We start from the raw sequence: 21,558 nt of genomic DNA on the forward strand, positions 1-21,558 counted from the left end.
CAGTGGTTGGTCTGGCTAGAAAACTGTTCTATAAATTCAGTCCATTTGTATCTTTGTGACTTACATCATTTATGATTTTTTTTGTAAAGGCAACCAAGTTGTCCATTGATTTTTTGATGTAAACTGCCACAATACAAAAAGAACCTACGCTAAACTAAAATCTGGTCCATTTAGGTGTTGATTTGTGGTTTTCTGTAAGAAGGATTATTTTCAGTGATTTATCATTCAGATTGGAATTTGTATCTGGGTAGAAAAGAATAGAAATGAAAACTAGAACAGTTTCAATCTTCTGCATCTTTGGTACATCTGTAAAATGCAAATGAGCAATGATGAGAAAAACGCTAAAACATATTGATTAAGGAGTCAAAGTAAACACCAGGCTGTATATGTTTGTTACACATTGATTAAAACATGTTTTATACAAGTCCTTACAATATTAAAACAGGCCTTTAATTTGTCAGAGAAAAATAACAGCAATAAAAAAATCCCAGTTTCTCACAATCTACAAGACAACAATATACTGTAGCTGAAGGTTGAAGTAAACCGAAATTGTATTAAATGGCAAAACAGAAGACATGAATCCAAAAAAGTCAAGGCAGAAAGTAGTTTAAGAAGGTAACGAGAACTTTTCTTTATATGAAAGCAGACGTTTCCTCTCAAGTCTTTGACTTAGCTGGAATCTTCAATATACAAACTCTTCTAACAATAAAGTTATATATTTGATTGTCTGATGTTGGTCTGGTGTGGTTTCTCCACAGTTGGACAGCTTTCCATCTCAGCCTGTCTCTTTGGTGGCTTGTTTGGCACTCTGTGAGCTCTCTAGTCCTCGGTGTGGTTGTACAGTGCATCTGCAGTGGGGTTTTTACGATGGGCCGGAGGGACCAGGTGATTGGGCAGCTCACTGGGCAGCTCATAGCCCTCCAGCTTAATCTGAATGAGATGCTGAGCAAGGGCAAACTCCTGATCGTCAAGCATGCCATCTTGATCGCAGTCAGCCAGTTTCCAGATCTTTCCTAGCACAGTGTTGGGTAGCCGAGAATTCATCATCTCCTTCTTTGCATTGACGCCGGTGATCTTGCCGTTGATGGGCATCAGTGTGTAGAAAATCTCATCGTAACGGTGCTTGTCACGACTGACGATCCAGTCATCAGCATCTGCCCCAGCACTGATACCCTCACCATAGCCCCGACCAAAAGGTCCATCCTCAGAGCCTTCAAAGGCACCGCCTGACACCATGGCTGGAGGCAGCTTGGACTCCTCCTCCCGGATCATTGCCATCAGACCCGCAATCTTGGTGGCCAGCATCTTATCCACTGATTCAATCAGTTTCATCTTCAGAGATGGGAACTTACTGAAATCATAGTGCTGCAGCATATCCTGGAGGAGAACAAAAAGAGGGACTAAAGTCAATAGCTAAAATTTGTCATTGTATTGAAGAAACGTACACATCTGCCTTGAGATGGTCATCATCAATGGCTTAAATTACATACTGACCCCAGCTTGTTGAAGTCAACCCAATTTAACGGGGGTTTAACACATACAAGTCTCCTACATATGTTTCAGTGTTCGGCAAGTTTGAAAAGCAGTACAACTGGTGATCAGCTGTTGGACTGTGTAAGGACAGAGAAGTTATTTAAATCTGTGTTGTAAAATTTCAGATAAAGCCTGAATGATTTGTTTGGATTGGCAACATTAGGATGAGTTTATCCTAATCTCACGTGTTGTCCCTGTAATAGAGCTGAAAATCCAACTACCAGCTGTTTGCAGCTGGACACAGCATCCTTGCTGACCTCTGAGCAATACCAAAGCCTGTCTGAGTTAGGGTTGTGTGTTCAGGTGGGACCACAGTTTGTAAGAAACTATGGAGGAAAGATCCATTTAAAATAAGAAGATCTTAAAAAGCAACAAAGCATAGTTTCCTTACAGTGAAAGTGTTGGATTGTTTTAGTTTATTAAGTGACATGAAAATAGTTGTTTCCTCTACCAAATTCAGATTAGACATTCCAAACTGCAGGTATATGCACATGTCACCTTTCTTTCAGACAACATACAGTAGATATGCTGAGCATCTGTCTGGTGGGTGGATGGTTAGAGATGTAATCACTTTAACAAGTAAACCCATCAGACCAAAGCCTTACCAGGTCCTGTTTACAACAATGCTCTGCTGTCATGGCAACCACAGCCTCTCATACAGAACCAGGTTCTGCTGAACGTTTCTTCCTGTTCAAATGGAGTTGCTACTTTCCACTGAAAATCTCAAATCATGCTTTGTCAAAGTGAGAGAACTGCTGCAAAGTCAGTGACTAGATGCAACCGATCAGGTTTCCTTGGATAGATAACTTTTATCCAAGTGGCATTATAGACTGAACTTGACTGAACTATATCATGACTAGCATCACATTGGAATTTATGTAAATAATGAATTTGCATCTCTGTGTGGTTGATTTGTAGGAATTCTGAGATTAAGGACTCTAAGAAACTTGCAGCCTCTTTGCCTGGCACCTAAAGCCCTGCTGCCAACAATGTCCTTCAGGTTTGTGTTGGTAAACGCCTGGTCAGTGCCCAACAGCACGTTTCTCCTGAAGAAATGTGTTGTTGTCAGGTTTGGAAGGATTTTTGATGCACTTTGTTTTGTTACTGTAGGACAGTTGTTCTGATGCGTAACCGTAGCACAACTGGGGCCCAGTCAGATTATCAGTATTGCAGGACTGTGTGTTCCACCAAGCCGCAGCTGCGGGATCAAATCCCTGATAACCATCAGCTGCTGCTGACACTGCGTGTGATGTCATCATCATTAGCCTCCGTTGTTGCTGAGATACAGACACAACACGCCAACACCTTTGTGGCAATATCTGGTGGTTTTAACCACGTCTCACTGCCTGCTGCACTTCCAGCATCTCAACAGTTTGCCAGCTGCTGTTGCACAGAAAACAAAAGGCAATAGTCAGGGATGCATACATCTCTAAAACCAGACTTCCTGTTGGCAAACGAGTACTGAAAATTAATCTAATCTTATTTTTCACTACTTGCAATATAAACTAATTGTTTAGTGGCAACATGCTATAAAAATGATTGTGAGCAGATGGCCACATGAAGCTGAAGAAGCTCTGCTGGGTTGTGTTGAGCCCACAGACTGGGATGCACTTTGCCAGCTACACGAAGAAGACATCAAAGTCATGACTGAGTGTGGACTTTGTGGAAAACACTATCCTCACCAGAACAGTGAGATACTTCCTCAGTAACAAACTCTGGGTCACCAGTGACCAGAGGGAAGAACTAAAGAGGAAATCATTATTGAGGAGCATAGAAAAGCACTTAAAGTCAAGATTACAGACAGCAAGAAGCCGGAGAGCAGGCTCCAGCAGACGAATATGAAATTTGTGGTCAGTGATGAAGATATATGGAAATCTGGACCCACAGATATTTACTCTTCCATCTCAGTGATGGATCCATCTGCTTATCTATCATTGTCTTCAACTAAATCAAGAGATGCTGGTGCTCCTCTCTCACCTGTTTGTTTCTACAGGTCAGGTGAAGAAGCCATTGGAGGAACTGAAACAGAAGAAAGCTGGTCCAAAAGGAGTAAGGCCATGAGATTCTGCAGAACCTCTTCAACCTTAGCCTGACCAGAAGGTTCTAGTGCTGTAGAAGAAACCTTCCCTATTTTGGTGCCATGGGAAACTCACCCACCACTCCTTAACCCCCACAGACCTGTTTACCGACATCCCAGATTATGAAAATCCAGGTAGGACCCATGTTGGCTCACCTGAGTAAGCAAACAAGCAACTATTAGAACCACTACAGCTTGCTTATTGCCATGGAGTTAAAGAGGCCATCATACACCCGCTTCAACAAACCTCTGATCTCCTCTGCCATCATCTGTTGAGGCAGCAGCATCAGAGCAACTGACTTAAAGAGGCTGATAAAGAATGCCAACTCTGCTCTGGGGACTCCTCTAGAACCTCTGGGGATGGTTGTGCAAAGAAAGATGGATCATAAAATGAAGAGCATACTGGAAAACCCTGTGTGTAATAAAGAATTAAAATAATAAGGTGTTGTAACTTCTTCACTCTGTTTTCCTGCTGACCCTTTTGAGTACACTGTGTGGATGTCAGCTGAGCACACATCTCACCAGGAGACTGAAAACTCTCAAACATCCCCTCTTGCCAACTATTTAAGTGTAACTAGGGAAAACACACGCCCATCATCAGCACACAGTCTCCCTGCAGGAATCACAGACCAGCTGCAGTTCAGTTCATTCTGTCCTAACTGTCAAAAGCTTCTTTACAAACACAAAAACAGTTGTGCTTCAAAAGGAACCTTCATGGCTTTAATATTGTTCATGTCATTTTATAGTAACAACACTTGGTGATAGTTTTCATCAGCAGGCTGACCGTCCCACAAACTGCCAGGGCAGCATTTATCACTGCACAACTCAAAGATAACCATTTTACCAAGTCAGGATGTATCTGCTTGTACCTGCATCTTGGTGACATTAGGGAAGTCTCCAGGGCTAATGTGATGCTCTCTCTGCAGGATAGTGTAGATCTCTGGTAGCCTCATGATCAGCTCTTCCTTCTTCTTTTCACGGCCAAAGAGAGAAGGCATCTCCTTCTTCAGATAGCTGATGATATAAGCGTGCACCTTTGGGAAAAGACCAGGAGATTTTAGAACATGGTCATGCAGTGAGATGACCAAGAAATAATGTGGAATACAGTTCAGATATTTACATACACTGCTACAGACGTACCTTTTTATCCTCACTGTCTGACATTAAAGCTGACTAAAACCGTTTTTGTTTTAGGTCAGTTAGGATAACCAAAATTTTTTATATTTGCTGGATGACAGATTAAGGAGAGAAAACACTTTTTTGCAATCTTCAAAGTTAGAAATGCACATTTGGTTCTTTAATATTTGGTCTAAGGTCAAAACGCTTTTCACAATGTAGCTCTTTCTTCTTGAGAGAACAGATGTAACCGGGTCAGGCTTGTAGGCTACCTTTTCAGCTCTGCCTGCACATCTTCTCTGGGACTTGTGAGGGCCACTAAAACATTGACTGTGTTGCCTTTAAGACACTTTGTAACTTGGCCAGTAATAAATATATTCGGGGCCATTGTCCATTTGAGCCATTTGTGCCCAAGCTTTACTTTCCTGGCTGATGTCTTGAGATGTTGCCTCCATATTTTCCCATAATGTTCTTCCTTTATGACACCATCTATTTTGTGAAGTGCAGCAGTCCCTCTTCAACAAACCCCCCCACAGGATGATACTCCTGCCCCACTACCTTACTCCTGTACTTCACAGTTAGGATGGTGTTGTCAGGCTCGCAGCCCCCCCCCCCCTTTTCCTCCAAATGTTACAATGACCATTATGGCCAAACCCTTGAGTTTTATTTTCAGACCACAAGAAATGTCTCTAAAGATGAAGATCTGGGGTTGAATCCCACATTTCACACCACAACCTGTCTCTAACCTGAACAGTGTGATGGCTGAACGTATTCTTGCCGTTTATACTTGCATATAATTATTTGAAGAGAGGAATGTGGAACCTTCAGGTATCTGGAAATTGGACCCAAGGATGTACCAGAGTGATGGAGGTCCACAATTCTCTCCCTGCAATCTGATTTCTTACTCTTGTTTTTCCACAATGTCACACATGGAAGCAGTGTGTTGGATGTGTTACTCCATCCAGAAGTGGGCCTCCAGTTAACGCAAATGTTGTGGAAGCTCATCAGTAGCTTCACCATCATCTGAGTCTACCTGAGTTACTTAAAGGCACTGCAATCTAAAAATATATACTCTCCTGAATTTCAAAGAACTTAATACAAAAACAATCCTCCCATTATTCCAGTATTTAGAAAAAAATAATCATTATTCATCTTAACTGATCTAAAACAGGAAAGGTTTAGTCTGATTTGATTTCAGACAGTTAAGAAAGCAATATTTCTGTCTCTTCATGTGGTTTATGTAAATAGCTGGTTTAAATTGTATGCGTCTGTTTTTCATCATAAATTATAGTTCCAGTGTTTTAAATGATTGAAATATTGCTTCTAGGCTGACATCCTAACGTGGATCATCTTTCAGAATATTCTGACTTCTCAATACTTCAGCATCAAGTTGGATAATGTTTTCACACAATGCATGATGTCAATATGTGAACATGTGCATATGTAACATTAGTAAAGTTTGTATCATATTTTACATTAATGTACAACACTGTTCTGTTGAACACATACAAGTTACTGAAGTTAGAAACTAAATCTCAATGCGGCAGCTTGAAAACAACTAAAAATATTTACAGCCAGCTATTTTTTAGATACTAAATAGGTCAAGATTTTTCTTCATCATATATACTAAGCAACATATAAATATCCCCGTGTTTTCCTAACGCTGATTCTCTTCTCACCTTGGCCAGCCTCGCTCTCTTAATGAGGTCGTTGAGTTTACGGAGAGCAGCATTCTTTGGAAGACTCTGGATATCCCGAAAGAGATCCTGAGACTCAGCCTCAAACAGACGCCTGAAGACCAGCATAAATCAATATATAAAGTGATACTATATGTAAAAAACAACAGTTAAAATGGGCAAATATGAACAAATGAGTAAAAAACGTCATTCTGAAGGAATTTTGGAGTAAGACCTGTTCTCTGTGTTCTGCAGTGGTTTGGCCCAAAAGGAACCCAGATACACTCTCACCACCTCTGGGGTGTTAATCACCTTCCCCAGTGACCACATGAGGGCGCCGTACACCCGCATCAGCTGCTGGGTGTCCACCTAAGCAGAGGGGTGAGGGAGCTGTTCAGAACCACAAAGACAAACACACAAACTTCAGTCTGTAGAATCACTGTGCCCATCAAACCTGGTCCGCCTTGTTGAGGACGACCCGGATCTTGTCATCTTGTCCCTTAAGGGCCTTGATGGCTTCAGAGAACTCGTCAGAAATGTCCAGTTTGTGGGCATCGAACAGCAGGATGATCCTGTCCACCCGCTCCCCAAACCACCGCAGAACCTCTGCAAAGTCATAACCTGGTCATGGACGGAAGGGGAGAGAAAGAGCTATTAGCAAAGCTCCTTTAAGGGCCATCTGGGAGCTCAGTTGTTGTGTGGATGTGTCTGTAAGGCGAGTTTACTCAGTCAACATGCCAACACATCACCTCTTACATGTTAAACAGAGAAAAGAGTTCACAATCCACTGCAGCTCAGCAGACAAGCTTATCCAAAAACAGCTCAAGATACAAGGAAGCTATTGACTTATTGACCCGACATAGCTTTTCAGACTCAGCGCACTCATTCGTTCGAGATGTTCTTTGACAGAAAATAAGTTTTGGAAGTGATGTACAATCTATGAGAGGCATGTTTGTTGAACTGTTGTGCCTTTGAATTGTGTGAGTGTATGTGTACGAAGCGTGAAAAGTGAGCCGTGGCAGTGTGGGTGTGGCTCCGATAACTGAGCTCAGACCTACAACATTACACGGAAATTTCCAGAGACGGACAAAAATTCCTGCTTTAGGCGACTGTCCTCCCACCTGTACATGAAATATGTCTAGTGAGTCCTTTCAGCTGATCCCTTGCTCATGGGTCCCACAGCAAGCCACTACAACTGGGAGACAGAGTTTTTATGCTGGATTACACCAATTTATTCAGCTCCTCCATGTAACTTTGTTAGTGGTCACTGTTGTAAATACAATTGTGTTGAGACAAATGTCGTCTAATTAATGAGCTTGTTGCATTTAACGGAAGTTTAGTTTGTCCCTGGTGAGATTGGGTGGAATATTCTGCAAGCTCTCATGAATAAGTGAGGGTGTTGGCACTGGCAGCAGCACCACGTCCCCACCTCCCTCCCTCATGGCTCAGGTTACACCGCTGGCTACAGGTGCTGGCTGGAGACCAGCCCAGGGGACATGATGCTGAACAATAACTACAGTCATCAGCAAGGAGATTTCCTGCACCTATGAGACACATTTCAACTGACAGCTTTCACAAAGGAGGAACACAGAGAGGAAGCCACACTCCTGCCGGGTAAAGCCAAGGAAATTCCTCTGATATGAGGTCTAGTTAGCCTCTGCTTCTATAACAGGGTGACTGATTACTTTATACGTTCCATTTCCTCTAAAAAAGGGAAACGCCTTCAGCCTAACAATACTACTTCCCCTGGAGTGCTTTCACATATTTAGAGTACAACCTTGACATGAAATGGTGGACAATCCTGAAATATATGTTCCACACAAATTGTTGCAGGAAGAGAGAACAGGGTCTGAAGAGTCAACAGACACCTTCCTCCAGAATAAAACAAACATCACTCTGTGTTTGCCAGCTTTGATTGGTGGAGCCTCAACATTTAATGGAAAGGCATGACTATATATATATATATATATATATATATATATATATATATATATATATATATATATATATATATATATATATATATATATATATACTATAATTAGACAACTCAGGATGGAAAGAGATTATTACCTGAACATCCTTAGAACAAGAAATGTATTCAGTTTCTATTGTGATAATTATGACTATTTTTTAAGTTGTATACTCCAATAAGGCCTACAGTACAAAAGTGATAAGCATCTCTATTACACCTTGGACTGTTCCACAGTCTCAGCTGCTTGCAGCAGATTGAAGTAAAAACAGGAAATTATGCAGTTTTCCATTCACAAACATTATTGTTCTGGGAACAAATGACTTCACTTTCAGATTTATGAGTATCAGGCTTTCAGCTCCAGATATCCAGAAATGCATTCTAAACTACAAAGGACATTTTAGATTTTTACAAACAACCCTTTCAAAAGGAATAAAGCACATTATTAAAGATATCTTACGAAAATGTAATAGCAAAATCCTTAGAGACATTTCTTATTAACAGTAATTTGAAATGTATTACTAATATGTAAAACACAGAGTACCAGAGCTGATGATCCAGCAAAGAGTTTGTCTTAGGGAGTGAAAAATGTTGCCTAATTGTTAATGGCGTGAGACTCCACCTTCTGATGACAGAATGGCAGGAGACATGTGTGAACATTTTGGACCAGAGCCCAGTAGGTAAACCGTGGCTCCACCCTGCAGACAAGTCATAGTCAAATGTGCAACTGGAACTTTCCACACAGCCGTATAATCCCCACAGCTAAGTGGTACGCAAAAGACAATTCAAGATTATCAAAACTTAGACTTTGTCATTCAAACACACATTCACAATGTACATTTGAGCAAAACTTTGTTGCAAGGCTCAACTGAATATAATAAACTCAATGCTTTGCTCAACTCTGCCTGCTCAGACACTGGATGCTCAGGATGCTGAAGAGAAAACTAGCATCCAGATGTCAACGGCCTGTAAGTATCTATGCCACAGCATAGGTAAAAAGAAGAGAAAACAAATTGCTAATGGCCAACTGAACAGACCAATTTAGGCAACAATTTGGTGTTGATAGATAATTTTCACAGTCTAAAAAGGACAGGTCATTTTTCTTGAATCAGTTGCAAATTAGAACATATTTAAGTTACAGTAAACATCCAGTAATTACAGCCCAACCCAATACACTCCAGTTTACCTCAATACAACAATTATATCAAATGTATGTCAGTATCAGCTAAAACAGTCTCACAAAACCAGCAGTTATAACTTCATTGATGTTTCAAAAGTTAAAAAAAACAAAAACGCTTTGATTCTCACATAGATAGAAGGAAATGTAGCTTGTTAAAAAGGTATTGCCACAGTTTCAGGTAAGAAGAGACTGCTTACCGATTAGAATAGAAATACCTTTATTGTATCACTATGAGGAAAGTTGGGCGTGAAAGTGGCAAAAAGACAGGATACACCAGGCTTGCACACTAGATATTTTATTAATATGAATAGCTTTTTATTAATATTTTTTATTAATATAAATAACCGGCTAAATTAGAAACGCTTTTACAAGGTTTGAACATCCACAACTAGATTCAATTCTGGAATAACTGGGCCGTGCTAACAGTCTAATGCCCGGTTTTTGTGTTTTAGCAGAAAAAAGAGGAAAACAGAAGGACAATTGTGGATAAATCTTTGGTTGTGCCAAATAAAGATTTTTTTTTTTATAAATTCTGGATTTGTGAATCACTTCTTGTCAAGGATAACCTGTCCTGTTTGCTCTGATCAGACAAGTTTGTTTACCTGGAGCAAACAAAACCGCCAGACGAAGCATTGAGAGCAGTGAACAGGTGCATCTTCACCAGCTGTGTGGATGTCGGTGGCAGACCAGTGACAGCTTTCAGTATTGTTCTGTTATTGTGGCAGCCAAGACCAAGACTGATGAATCATTTGGACCCCACCACATTTATTTTTTTGCGTCTGCAGCAAACTTTGATGCGGCAAAATGAGACATTTGGCCAAACAGCTGATTTAGTTTTATATTAAATCCAGCCGTGCTGTAGATGGAGGGCTGATGTGGCTCACGCCCATGGAGTTAAATATTGATTTAGCGTTTAGTAGTAAACGGTGAACACATCAAACTGCTAAGATGAAGGCCATTAGACCTGAACTACTTGGGTTGTGTATGAAGTTGTTCTCCTGCTGGAAGGTGAACTTCCACCCCAGCCTTAAGTCTTCTGCATTCTACGGCTTTTCTTCCAGAACTGTTCTGATTTAGTTTATCCATCAGTTCTGACCAGCTCCCCTGTTCCTGTTAAAGAAGAGCATCCCCAGAGCATGATGCTGCCGCGTCCATGTTTTACCCCATGGTTATGGTGTGTTCAGCGTCATATTCGGTGTTGCTTTTGGAGATAAACGTTAAAGTTTAATTTTGGCCTCATCTGGTCAGAGCGTCTTCTTCAACAGGTTTGCCTGACCCTGCTTTAAACTGAACAGAACCCCCCCCCTGACCCATCTGCTGGGTTCCTTGGTCTCCATCATGCTGGTCTCCATCATGATGGTTGTACACCAATGTTCTACAACACACCTCCGAGACCAGAAACCGAACACCTGGACTCTAGTTCCAGTGCAACAAATTGCTTTGCAATGTCTTATTAAACAAAGAGGTATAATACTTTTGTAAGGCACTGTAGTACCTGGCCACCTATTCACTGCAGAGTAATCCTAGATTTCATTTATTTTTCTTCTTTTATAAATTATTTCAAGCAATGGTCACATAAATGGATGTAGCATTACAAACTGGGTAAATGTGTCAGGATCCCCAGAGGTTTGATTACTTATTGTAGCTCCCTGGTTATTCTGCTCTCTCTTTATACTTTTCACCTTTAGTATTGTTTATCCTGAGATCCTTGTTTCTGTTATTAGTTTGGCTTGGTTTCAGTATTTATGGTTATAGCTTTATTTGGTATCTGTTAGATTCAGTTCCTGTCTAGTTAGCTTGTGTACTTTATTATTTGAATATTTCTGTTAGATCTTTATTTTCTGCTTGCCTTTCCTTAGTTTAGTTTTCCTCATGTCTGGCCATTCTAATGTTTTCCCTGTTAGGCTCAGTTCTCCCTCTGTCTTGTCAGCTCACTACCCCCCTTTCCTTCCGTTTTTTACTCTTTACTCATCTCAGCTGTATACTTTGCTTCACCTGTTGTTCTGTCCGTCTTCCCTTCTATATATGTTGTCAGCTCGAGCATTTCTAGTTATCAAGTCCTCCGTCTTCATCCATGTTGCAACTCTGCTCTTGTCTCATCGTTGCTGTGCTCCTGATTCCTGTTTCCCTGTCGGTCTGTTGGCTGTGTTCCTTTATTTAATAAGTCCCCATCATTCAACATGCGACTTCTGAGCTTTTGTCGGCACTTTGTTCACTTTTTGTTTTCCAATCTTTGATGGTGTCGGATCAAAACACAATCCAGGAGGTTCCTGCCACATTTCTGATCATTGAACAGGGACCCGTAAATAAATATGCTACAAAGCACACTTTTACCATTAGTGTAGGTTAATGTTACAATGGAGGTGGAATCCATCTGGTAGGTGAAATCTCTAATCTAAAATATGGTATCAAAAGTAATTGCAACTGACGCAGCTGTGCCATCTGAACAATTGGAAAAAAAAAAAAACCTCCAAAAAGATCAAGATTTTAAACAAGCTCTGCTGACATTAAACATTAATCACATTTTAAAAAAAACAACCCTATAATGCAAAAATGGATGCAGTTCAGTTAATGTCACCGAATCAACATGCAAAACAAGAATAATGACCTCAGTCACCTTCTGGGTGGTGGACATCTATCTGTCTGGTATGTTAAATCAGTATGCACTGGCGCTCCAAGAGGAATTTTACATCAGCTGAAAGTTTTAAATACTTCCAGATGGAGAAAGAACCCACACCTCTTATGGCTCTCTGACCCTCCCCTACATGGTCCCACCCTCCATCTTCTGTAATTTGCCCGGCAAACTGAGGCGTTTAGCCTGATGCTGCCTAAAACCCCGGCTGACTCAATGCAGACGCCAGCAGTCAGCGTTCAACGAGAAACAGAAGGTGGCTCTGCAGCAGGGTCATACAGACAAGATAAACAGAAAAAAACATCAGATCTGTTTAGGTTCTGTCTAAGTTTTACCTTTTCATAGCTTGATTTTTAAATGCATGAATCACCTATACATAGAGAAAAGCTGGAAATCCCTGCAAACAACTCAGACGAGTGACACAATTTTTAAGGTTCAAGAATACGTAAACCTTAGTATTTCCATGTTTGTAGGTATTTGGTTCTGTATGCGTTTCCATAAATGACCTAGAACAGTGACACAAAACATCTTAGTGCAATAAAAAGACTTCTGCCAGTTCAACTCAACCCAGGAACCTGGCTGGAAAAACAACCTCTGAAGCTGTCTGACAATGCTGTTGTGATAGTCTGAAGAGAAAAGAGGAAAGATTTCAAGCATCGGCTCCACATTTGTTTTATATCTACACTCGCTGACAAAAACACTATGTTTCACACCAAGAAGGATTCACATGATTTGGACGTAATTTGGGTCCTCATGCAGAGCAGAGACGAGTAATTAAGTTATTTTGATTTGCATAGCTGGCACACGTACACGTGCTCATTAAAGTTTGCAGGTTTTCCTAAAAAGCACTGCGTCAAACACAGAACATGGTAGATCCAAACCCAATACCTAGCTCAGACTCCAAGCTGCTCAGCACACATTTACTAGGGACTGGAGCTGCAAGCATAACTGCAGAAGTGAATTCTAATTTATTCATTTAATACTTACAAATCCCCATGTTGATTCAAATTTCACACAGCTCAAGGATTGTGGAATAACTCTGGATCTTCTCTGGCTTTTCCTGATAAGAAGCTGTCTCTTATCTTTAACGTGTTCCAATTTAAAGCAAATGGGCCATCTGCATATTTCACAGTACATTTTCACAACATTGGAGATGTCCATGAAAATGTACCGGAAACATACTTTTCCTATTGTCTTATTGAAATGTGTGTGATATGCATATTTTAAAACATAATTCTTTTCAAGCCTACCCTGTGATATATGAATAGAGTCCCTCTCTCCAAGCAAACCTATTTTTTCAAGTTCATCTCAGAGTAGATTATCAGTAAAATTACAACCTTCCACACAAATTCTACTAGACAGACTCATAATAATGACAAAGGTAAGTGGGACCCTCTGTTTGTCGGAGTTAATGCTAAACAGAATTTTAACCCTCTGAAAGATAAATGACCAGTTAAACACTAAATAGTTAGACATTTCTTTTGATACAACTCCTAATTTTACATTTTGGAGACTTCAAAGCCAAATAGATGAAAAACTTTTAACAGTATAAGATATTAATACAAAATAAATGTAAGATTCTATCATTTGTGAAGTATGAACAAATGAAAGTTGGAACTCAGTATTACCAGAGCATCCTATGTTTTCTTCTGGAGGATAATCATCCTCACAGAAACACAGACATCATTTGGTGATTATAAATTAGGACATTTTTATTTGACCCCAATGGCAAATAAAACAGTGAGTCTTTGAATTTCAACCCCAGGACCAGGAAACACTGCACTTTATATAAGATTTAATTCACATAAGAGTTGAGATACAAACATGAGTTATTTTTTACCTCAGACTATCTGGGGACCAAGTTACAGCTCTCAGATGCACATGCTGCATTTTTTCAAAATCAGTAGCTAAAATAGTTTAACAGTTGAGAAAAAACAGCTAGAAAGGTAAAAATACTGAATGATACAATTTGCCTTTATTTTACCATTATAAAAAAATAAATTTGATCTCACACAAGTTAAAGACTTCAAAGCATGTAAATGTTAAATTGCCACAGCGTGGTCTGAGATGACTGTTGCTTTCAGTAGAAATAAACAACAGAGGGAATCCTTCCTGAGAATCGAATCCTGCAATGATATTCTCAGTGCCTCTGGTTTCAGATCTGCATTTCTAAACTCTGTGGTTTGAGATCAGCAGTATTGATTCATCACAGGAAACAGATGGGGAGATGGAACAGGATGTAAAAAGGGGATAAAAGAAATGTTCTTCTTATGCTGGTTCAGATAGTTCAGAGAACTGCCAAATAGAGATACTAGTGCATATATTCCAGTTGGCTTCTTTTAATCTGATCCTGAGAGCTGCAAACACACTATCCTTAATTTTGTAAAATGGTTTCCCAGGATTTTATAGAAGAGAAAACATGTTTAACTGCAGAGCTAGATATAGAACTGCACATACCTTCAGATCCTCTGGTTAAAGAACACAAGTTTCAAGAAAAAAGTTTCAGTATCACTAGCAAATTTCAGAAATTCACTATCAAATATTTCCTCTTTGTGACGCCAGACTTATGCTATTTGCAGCCAGTTAGAAAGTGATAAAGTAAAAAGCCACAGTCAGATTTCATAATGGATTTCAATTTTATCCTTTGGTCATACTATAATAATTACAAAGGTACTTTTCATAGTATAAAAAATCTTAAATCTTTTAAAACTGATATTTTTCTCTTTGTTTTCTAAAAAGGTTAGTAAACAGTTTACTGGTTCATTATACAAACTACTATAAAACCTATTATTTGCCAGTTGGAGTCAATGACGTTGAAATTAGTTTTAATAAAATTAAAAATCTATGGATGCATTTCATGGCAACACCATCAACACATTGATTATTTTTATGACATCATGGGAAAATCAAAAGACATTAGGCAAGACGTCAGGAAAAAAATAAAACTGTGGCCCTCCATAAGTCGGGAGTCCTTGGAGGATTTGTTGTCTTAGGAAACTAACCGCCCCATTCACTGAACAAAGCCAACACTGAATCTTCCTCTGGTAGAAATATATTTTTCTGAGTTTCCAACCTGACAGTCCCAGGTAATTTTGACACAATACTACAGTTTTAAACTTAATGTGACACAAAAACAAACAAAAACAAAACAGAAAACCTAATAGCATTTTCAATACCATGGCGACATTTCATGCATGCACTCGGGTTGTTTCTGGTTAAGAGCAAAATAATATGATTAATTACACTAAAACCAACTTGAACTTTGTTTAACTAACAAATAGGAGAAGCAATGGAGGGGGCATACTGGTCTGTTTTGTTGCTTCACAATTTATTAGCTGACTGAGCAGTCAGCTGATTAATATTTTCCTGCGTTGATTGGTACCATAGAACGGAGTGGAAGCACATCTTGTCGGGGCAGTTTGTTAGAAACAGCACGCAATGCAGTCATATGAAACAAACTTAAAAGTAGAGTGGACGATCTTTCTGGAAATGTAGGTAAGAAACGGCAAGTCAGTGTTGCCAGCTACCATTCCAGGACGGGCACGGCTGGCTCTGCGGGCAGGTATGGCCCCCCCTCCCACCCCCCAATGCCCACCCATGCTGTTGAGGCTGACACACACACACACACACACACAAAGAGATAAAAGCTTCATACCTCTGCTGATTCGTTGTTTCTCCCCAGATAGAATACCAGGAGTGTCAATGATGCTGATGCTCTGAAGAACCTGATTAGGCATCTGAGAGCAGAAGAACCTGAAAAACAAACACACACACATAAAAGGGGGAATGTATAGGTTCATTTCAACTAACTAAATGTCAACACACAGTTTGACTTTTAATTGTCAAACTTTTTGATGTTTTTGGCAAAAAACAATGCCAAAAGCCTAGACAAGATGTGTTTTACAGTGATTTTGTAATCAATAGCGAATTTCAAGATTATATCTTCAACCTGTTTAAGTACAAACAAATCACATTTAACACCATAGTTTACCAGGTTCACTTTGGTTTTGGTGTTTTAAAAATCGCTGTTCATTTAGACATTAACTTTCTGTTCTCTCTTCGGAGACAGTCACTTTTCTCTCTGCTCCGGCTCTGCCCCCCCCCCCCCCCTCTCCTGCTACTGCTGTGTTTTTGTATTTCTGAGCACTTTCTTCATATCACCCGAACGCTGAAAACTATGGATCTGGTAAGCTGATCTCTCAATGCTATTGATAACATTTTTTCGACGGGTAGGCAGGGAAGAGGGGACCCGTCCTGTTCTGACGGGACACATTTCGTGGGATACATCAGTGACGCGCAGTCAGGAGAGGCATGTGAGGCCAGACCTCACTTGTCATCATGGAAAGAAAGAAAATATATAATGAAAACATAATATAAATTGTGATTCACTCAGTCATTTGTAATAAAGAGTTAATTTTTCATCTAATTTTATCAATTCTGATAATATTTTCTTCAAAATCACAGAATTTTTGCTATTTTCCATGTAAATCCTTGGTGGCGCTTGATAGCGAAGCAGGTGAGGCCGCAGCGAGCTTGGCCTCCCCTGGGATTGCGCAATCCCATGTTAACTGCACTGGCTTCCATTCTGTGAATGCATGTTCCTGTCTCTAGATCATAAATTCAATTGTTAAAACAGCTATGAACTGATTTTCCACAATTTAACACATGTGGATTACGAATTGTGTTTTGGTCATCAAACTGTGTGCAGGTAACATGTTTTCATGCTGCTGGGCGATCATAAAAAGCAAAGAACTGGTTGTAGGTGAGGCCGGCAGTTCCTAGGCCTCTAGGCAGGGGGCGCTCAAGGGGCAGGGAGCTCCACTGAAGAAGAAGAAGATAGAGAAGACTTTTACCGGAAAGTGACCAATGTTTTTTGTGCAAAAAGAGCGCCGCATGGACTTCCTTTTTAAGCAAAGGTAAGAAAGCAACAGCTATTCACGTTTTGCGTTTGTAATAAAATGTCCGTAACGTGGGTTCTAGTTTTTGAATGTGATCTGGAAGTGAAACGCAGAAAGGCCCAACAAATTTGGAATATTTGATTGGCCACGTGGAGCCAGCGATGAAAGTACTTTAAAGCTGACGGAAAAGTAGGTGCAGCTTGTTCTTATAACAAATTGTGTATTTGGATTATGCCTCCCCTATAAAAAAAAAACCTCCCCTGGATGTTATTGCGAGAGAGCTCAGAACTCTCCCCCGCGGACATCTGTGGATGCTTTCTGAACTGTGGGCCGGTTGATAACATCAAGGACAATGGCCTCTGGAGAGTGTTCATGGAAATATAACATCTTTCACCCAAACACATACACATAACTGATGCCCACAACAACATACGAACTTCATGCAACTAGTCTCCAAGGTTAACCCGCTGCATAAATGTTGTCTCGTCATATGTGCTTTTCTCGTGGGAGGTTTTTTGATATCTCATACTGTATCCTGGAATAGGATAAAGTGTGAAATATGTATTTTTTTCCTCTCGCTCCCCAAATGTGGCTCCTATCTTTCCACAGAGTTAGAGGCAGCGCCCTTTGGAAACCGCGTCAGACGGGGTCCTCAGCAGAAAAGCCTCGGTCAATCGTTCCCCCGAAATGTTTGTGATGTATGTGATGGATGGTTGTACTGGAACTGTAATTTCCCTCTGGGATTATTAAAGTATTTCTGATTCTGAAATGATTAACTAATATGGTCAAAACAAAATCCTTTATTTAAAACACAATTCTAAAAGATCTTGGTGAAAGAGTGTTGGTGCCTAAAGTGCTTCACTGAGCTGAAATTATTAATTCAATTCAATTCAATTTTATTTATATAGCGCCAAATCATGAAACATGTCATCTCAAGGCACTTTACAAAATCAAGTTCAATCATATTATACAGATTGGGTCAGATTATACAGATTGGTCAAAAATGTCCTATATAAGGAAACCAGTTGATTGCATCAAAGTCCCGACAAGCAGCATTCACTCCTGGGGAACCGTAGAGCTACAGGGAGAGTCGTCTGCATTGTACATGGCTTTGCTGCAATCCCTCATACTGAGCAAGCATGAAGCGACAGTGGGAAGAAAAACTCCCCATTAACGGGAAGGAAAACCTCCAGCAGAACCGGGCTCAGTATGAACGGTCATCTGCCTCGACCGACTGGGGTTACAGAAGACAGAGCAGAGACACAACAAGAGAGACAAAAAAGCACAGAAGCACACATTGATCTAGTAATCTGTTCTACATTAGATGGTAATAGCGGGTGAGCTGTAATCTTTTTACATAACAATGTAAAAGTATTAAAAAAAGAATCTGCTCCTGTGGCTGAATGTGTGGTCCCATTGCAGGGGAAACAAAATCTGTAGTAGTAGGGTAATTTAATAAAAATACAATTTCCAACACCGCATCAACATTTTTCTGAAGGTACATGGCATTTTATAGTTTCTGTGTCCTTTTCACTGAAGAGTCTTATGGATACCCTAAATTCTGTACGTGTCAGGTCGTTTACAGTATGTGCGAGTCTTCCTGAAGAGAGTTTAGCCAACAGGCTAAAATAAATTATTTTGCAGTGCCGGAGCCTAAGATTGGCAGCGGGAAAAAACAAATCCACTCTGCTGGCACGTGGTGACGCAAACACACTTCCCCTCGGGAAACAGCAAATTATTGCAGAGGGGTTCTATGTCACATCAGGACACGATGGAATTCCTAAAATTAGGAGTGCCTCAGGTACACATCAACACACACTGTTGAAAGGTCAAGTGTCCTTCCATTTCCTCCCTGGACAGAGGAAACGGGGTTGGACCAGAATTAGGTTCGAGCTAAATTTAAAAAGCCTGAAGAGACTCTGGTGTATCTACAATCTGACAGCTTTCAGTGTATGCGGTCTATGGAGGGTCACTTCCCTCGATTGAAAATGTTCCGAACATAGCGGTGACAGGATTGGGAATGTATTGAAAATACCAGCAACAAAAACTCCTAATAGTAGACTGAATCCCAGAGTTCTGTTAGTATTATAGTCATATATTGACTGGATTTCAATGCTATGATTTTAACCAAACTCTTGTTTCAGCAGCATTTCATGACGATAATCTGAGTGTTTCTTTACCTGTTAAGGAAGGTATTTCCAAAAGCATTGAGTTTCCTGAAGGGTTTCTTTGGGTCCACCACCAAGGCGTTGCCAGGGATTACTCCTTCAGTTTCCCCATGCATTACTGCAATGAAGCCATCAGTGGTTGGCTCTGGACCAATACGCATCCCAGGAAAATCCTCCTCCAACAGATACCTGAGAAACAAATGTGGGATTTAGTTCTTTTTCACAATTCAACAACATTCCAAACAATTACACTTACTATTAAAATTCATTATAGCCATTTAAAAGCCTGGAAACATGTTCCAATGTTCTGAAGGAAAACAAAGGATTGCCAGTGCCTATACTATAATTCACAGCTCCTCTGTTCAAATGGCAATAGGAATCAGGGTATATTAAAGCTGCAGTGAGTAACTTTTGTATAAATACATTTTTTACATATTTATTAAAACTGTTACTATATCCTCACAGTAAAATATGACAGGTGATCTGTGAAAAGAAAACAGCTCCTCTGGCTCCTCCCAGCGGTCCTACTGTCATTTGTAGAATTACACCGCTCCCAGTCAGAAACAACCAATCAGAGCCAGGAGGAATGTCTTAGCAGTATAAATCACGCTAGTATATGCACTCCTCACACCCCAGAGAAACAACCTGCTTCACAGAACAACTGCCGATTTCTGAAGTGGCACCTGCTCAGAAAACAGAAACCAGAGAGCAAGAGAGAGGAACTTGGAAGGTGTACTTGTTCAAATTTCAAATTGTGTCCATGGTTTTCTCAGAACTCCCTACTGCAGCTTTAACATTTTTATTTTGTTTTGTCTAATCTAGAAATGCAACGATCTGAGTTATCGGCTCCAATATTAACTAATTGGGGTGGGTCGTGGCCGAGTGGTTAGAGCAGCGCACTTGCAATCAGAGAAGGATGCAAGTATCCGGTTCGATCCCCGGTCATGGCACTCTGGGTCCCTGAGCAAGACCCTTAACCCCTGATTGCTCCCAAGACGCCGCACAGTTGCAGCCCACTGCTCCCCAAGGGGATGGGTTAAGATGCAGAAGGCTGAGCCAAGTCTGCTATTTGAAAACATTTCAAACTTGATACGCCAACAAGTCCAACTGCAACATGCAGAATCTGCTACGAGACAATTGCGAGGGATGTTGATAAAGTTGGTAAATTCAACACCACAAACATGGCAGGGTACGATTAATTCATTCAACAGTAGTATCGGCTCTGTATCGTGTATCGGCAGATACGCTCAGCCCAGGTATCCGTATCAGACTGGATCCGAAAAAATGGATCTCTACATCTCTACTATAATCCATCCAACATGAGGATGAGGGGAGCCATCACACTCATGTTCCCACATGCCACAGTCATGGAAATGGCTAGTAAAATCCCTGATGTCATTAGATCACATCCACAGACCAAAGGAGTCATTATCCATGTAGGCACCAACAACATCCTATAACAGCAGTCTGAACTTCTGAAGGATATCATCCACCTACTTAGCACCACTATACAGTTCCAGTTCCAGCTTCAGGTTTATTTTCTGGTTCCCTCCCTTCCTGTGGTGGAATAGACACATCACCAGGCTGCTTAGCCTGAACACCTGCCTGTCTTCTGTGTGCAGCTTCCAAAATGTAAACTGTGATGTTTTCTGAGGAAGGAGACATCTTCTGGAATTTGATAGACCTCCATCAGAGCAAGTCAGGTACTCGTATTCTAACTGCTAATCTAGACTACAAGGTACATCACACACCTGTATCATCCACACAAAACTGAAAACAAACCTGGACTCTGTAGTAAAGTCCAGGTTTGTTATTGACAAAAAAACAACAACAAAAAAACGCTTTAACGGAATTAGCATAACCATGGGAAAATAAAGACAAGGCAGAGAGGAAATGGAGGAAAAAAAGATTAGCAGTCAACTATCAATTTAAAAAATCAACAGCTAAAGGACCACAAATCTACCGTCAGAATTTTAGTTTTTGCATTAGTTTTATCTGGTATTAATTATTTTAGGCACAATATGAATTTATTTTGTTTACCACCACTGATACACTGATTAATCCTGATTTTATTTATTTTAGAAATACTCCAACCAACTGTCTTTGTGAACAGTTAGTGGATCACTTCAGGGGTAAGAAAATAAAGCAGGGCAAACATTTTACCCAAACAAAATGCAGCTTCTAATTCAACAGTTTTGTTCTGGTTGATAAAAAGATACTTGACAGAACCAGGTCAAAGCAACCATTTGTCTTTTGGATCCAATAACCACATATTTTTCCCCATTCTGGACAGCACTTCAAGTAGC

At 40.3% G+C, this 21,558-nt stretch overlaps 1 protein-coding gene across 1 annotated transcript in view; it reads right to left on the minus strand.

The window, feature by feature from the left end:
• Positions 1–383: 383 nt before the first annotated feature.
• ehd4 (EH-domain containing 4) overlaps positions 384–21,558 on the minus strand; it is a 38,266-nt gene continuing 17,091 nt past the window's right edge. The window contains exons 2-8 of the mRNA XM_036150797.1: positions 19,265–19,441; positions 15,842–15,939; positions 6,857–7,023; positions 6,638–6,771; positions 6,406–6,517; positions 4,480–4,644; positions 384–1,377 (exon numbers count right to left, since the gene is read on the minus strand). Of these exons, the coding sequence (XP_036006690.1) occupies positions 820–1,377; positions 4,480–4,644; positions 6,406–6,517; positions 6,638–6,771; positions 6,857–7,023; positions 15,842–15,939; positions 19,265–19,441 (1,411 nt within the window). The 3' untranslated portion in view covers positions 384–819. The remainder of the gene's footprint in view (positions 1,378–4,479; positions 4,645–6,405; positions 6,518–6,637; positions 6,772–6,856; positions 7,024–15,841; positions 15,940–19,264; positions 19,442–21,558) is intronic.

Source organism: Fundulus heteroclitus, chromosome 19, assembly GCF_011125445.2.
Source record: "Fundulus heteroclitus isolate FHET01 chromosome 19, MU-UCD_Fhet_4.1, whole genome shotgun sequence".
NCBI classification, from domain to species: Eukaryota; Metazoa; Chordata; class Actinopteri; order Cyprinodontiformes; family Fundulidae; genus Fundulus; species Fundulus heteroclitus.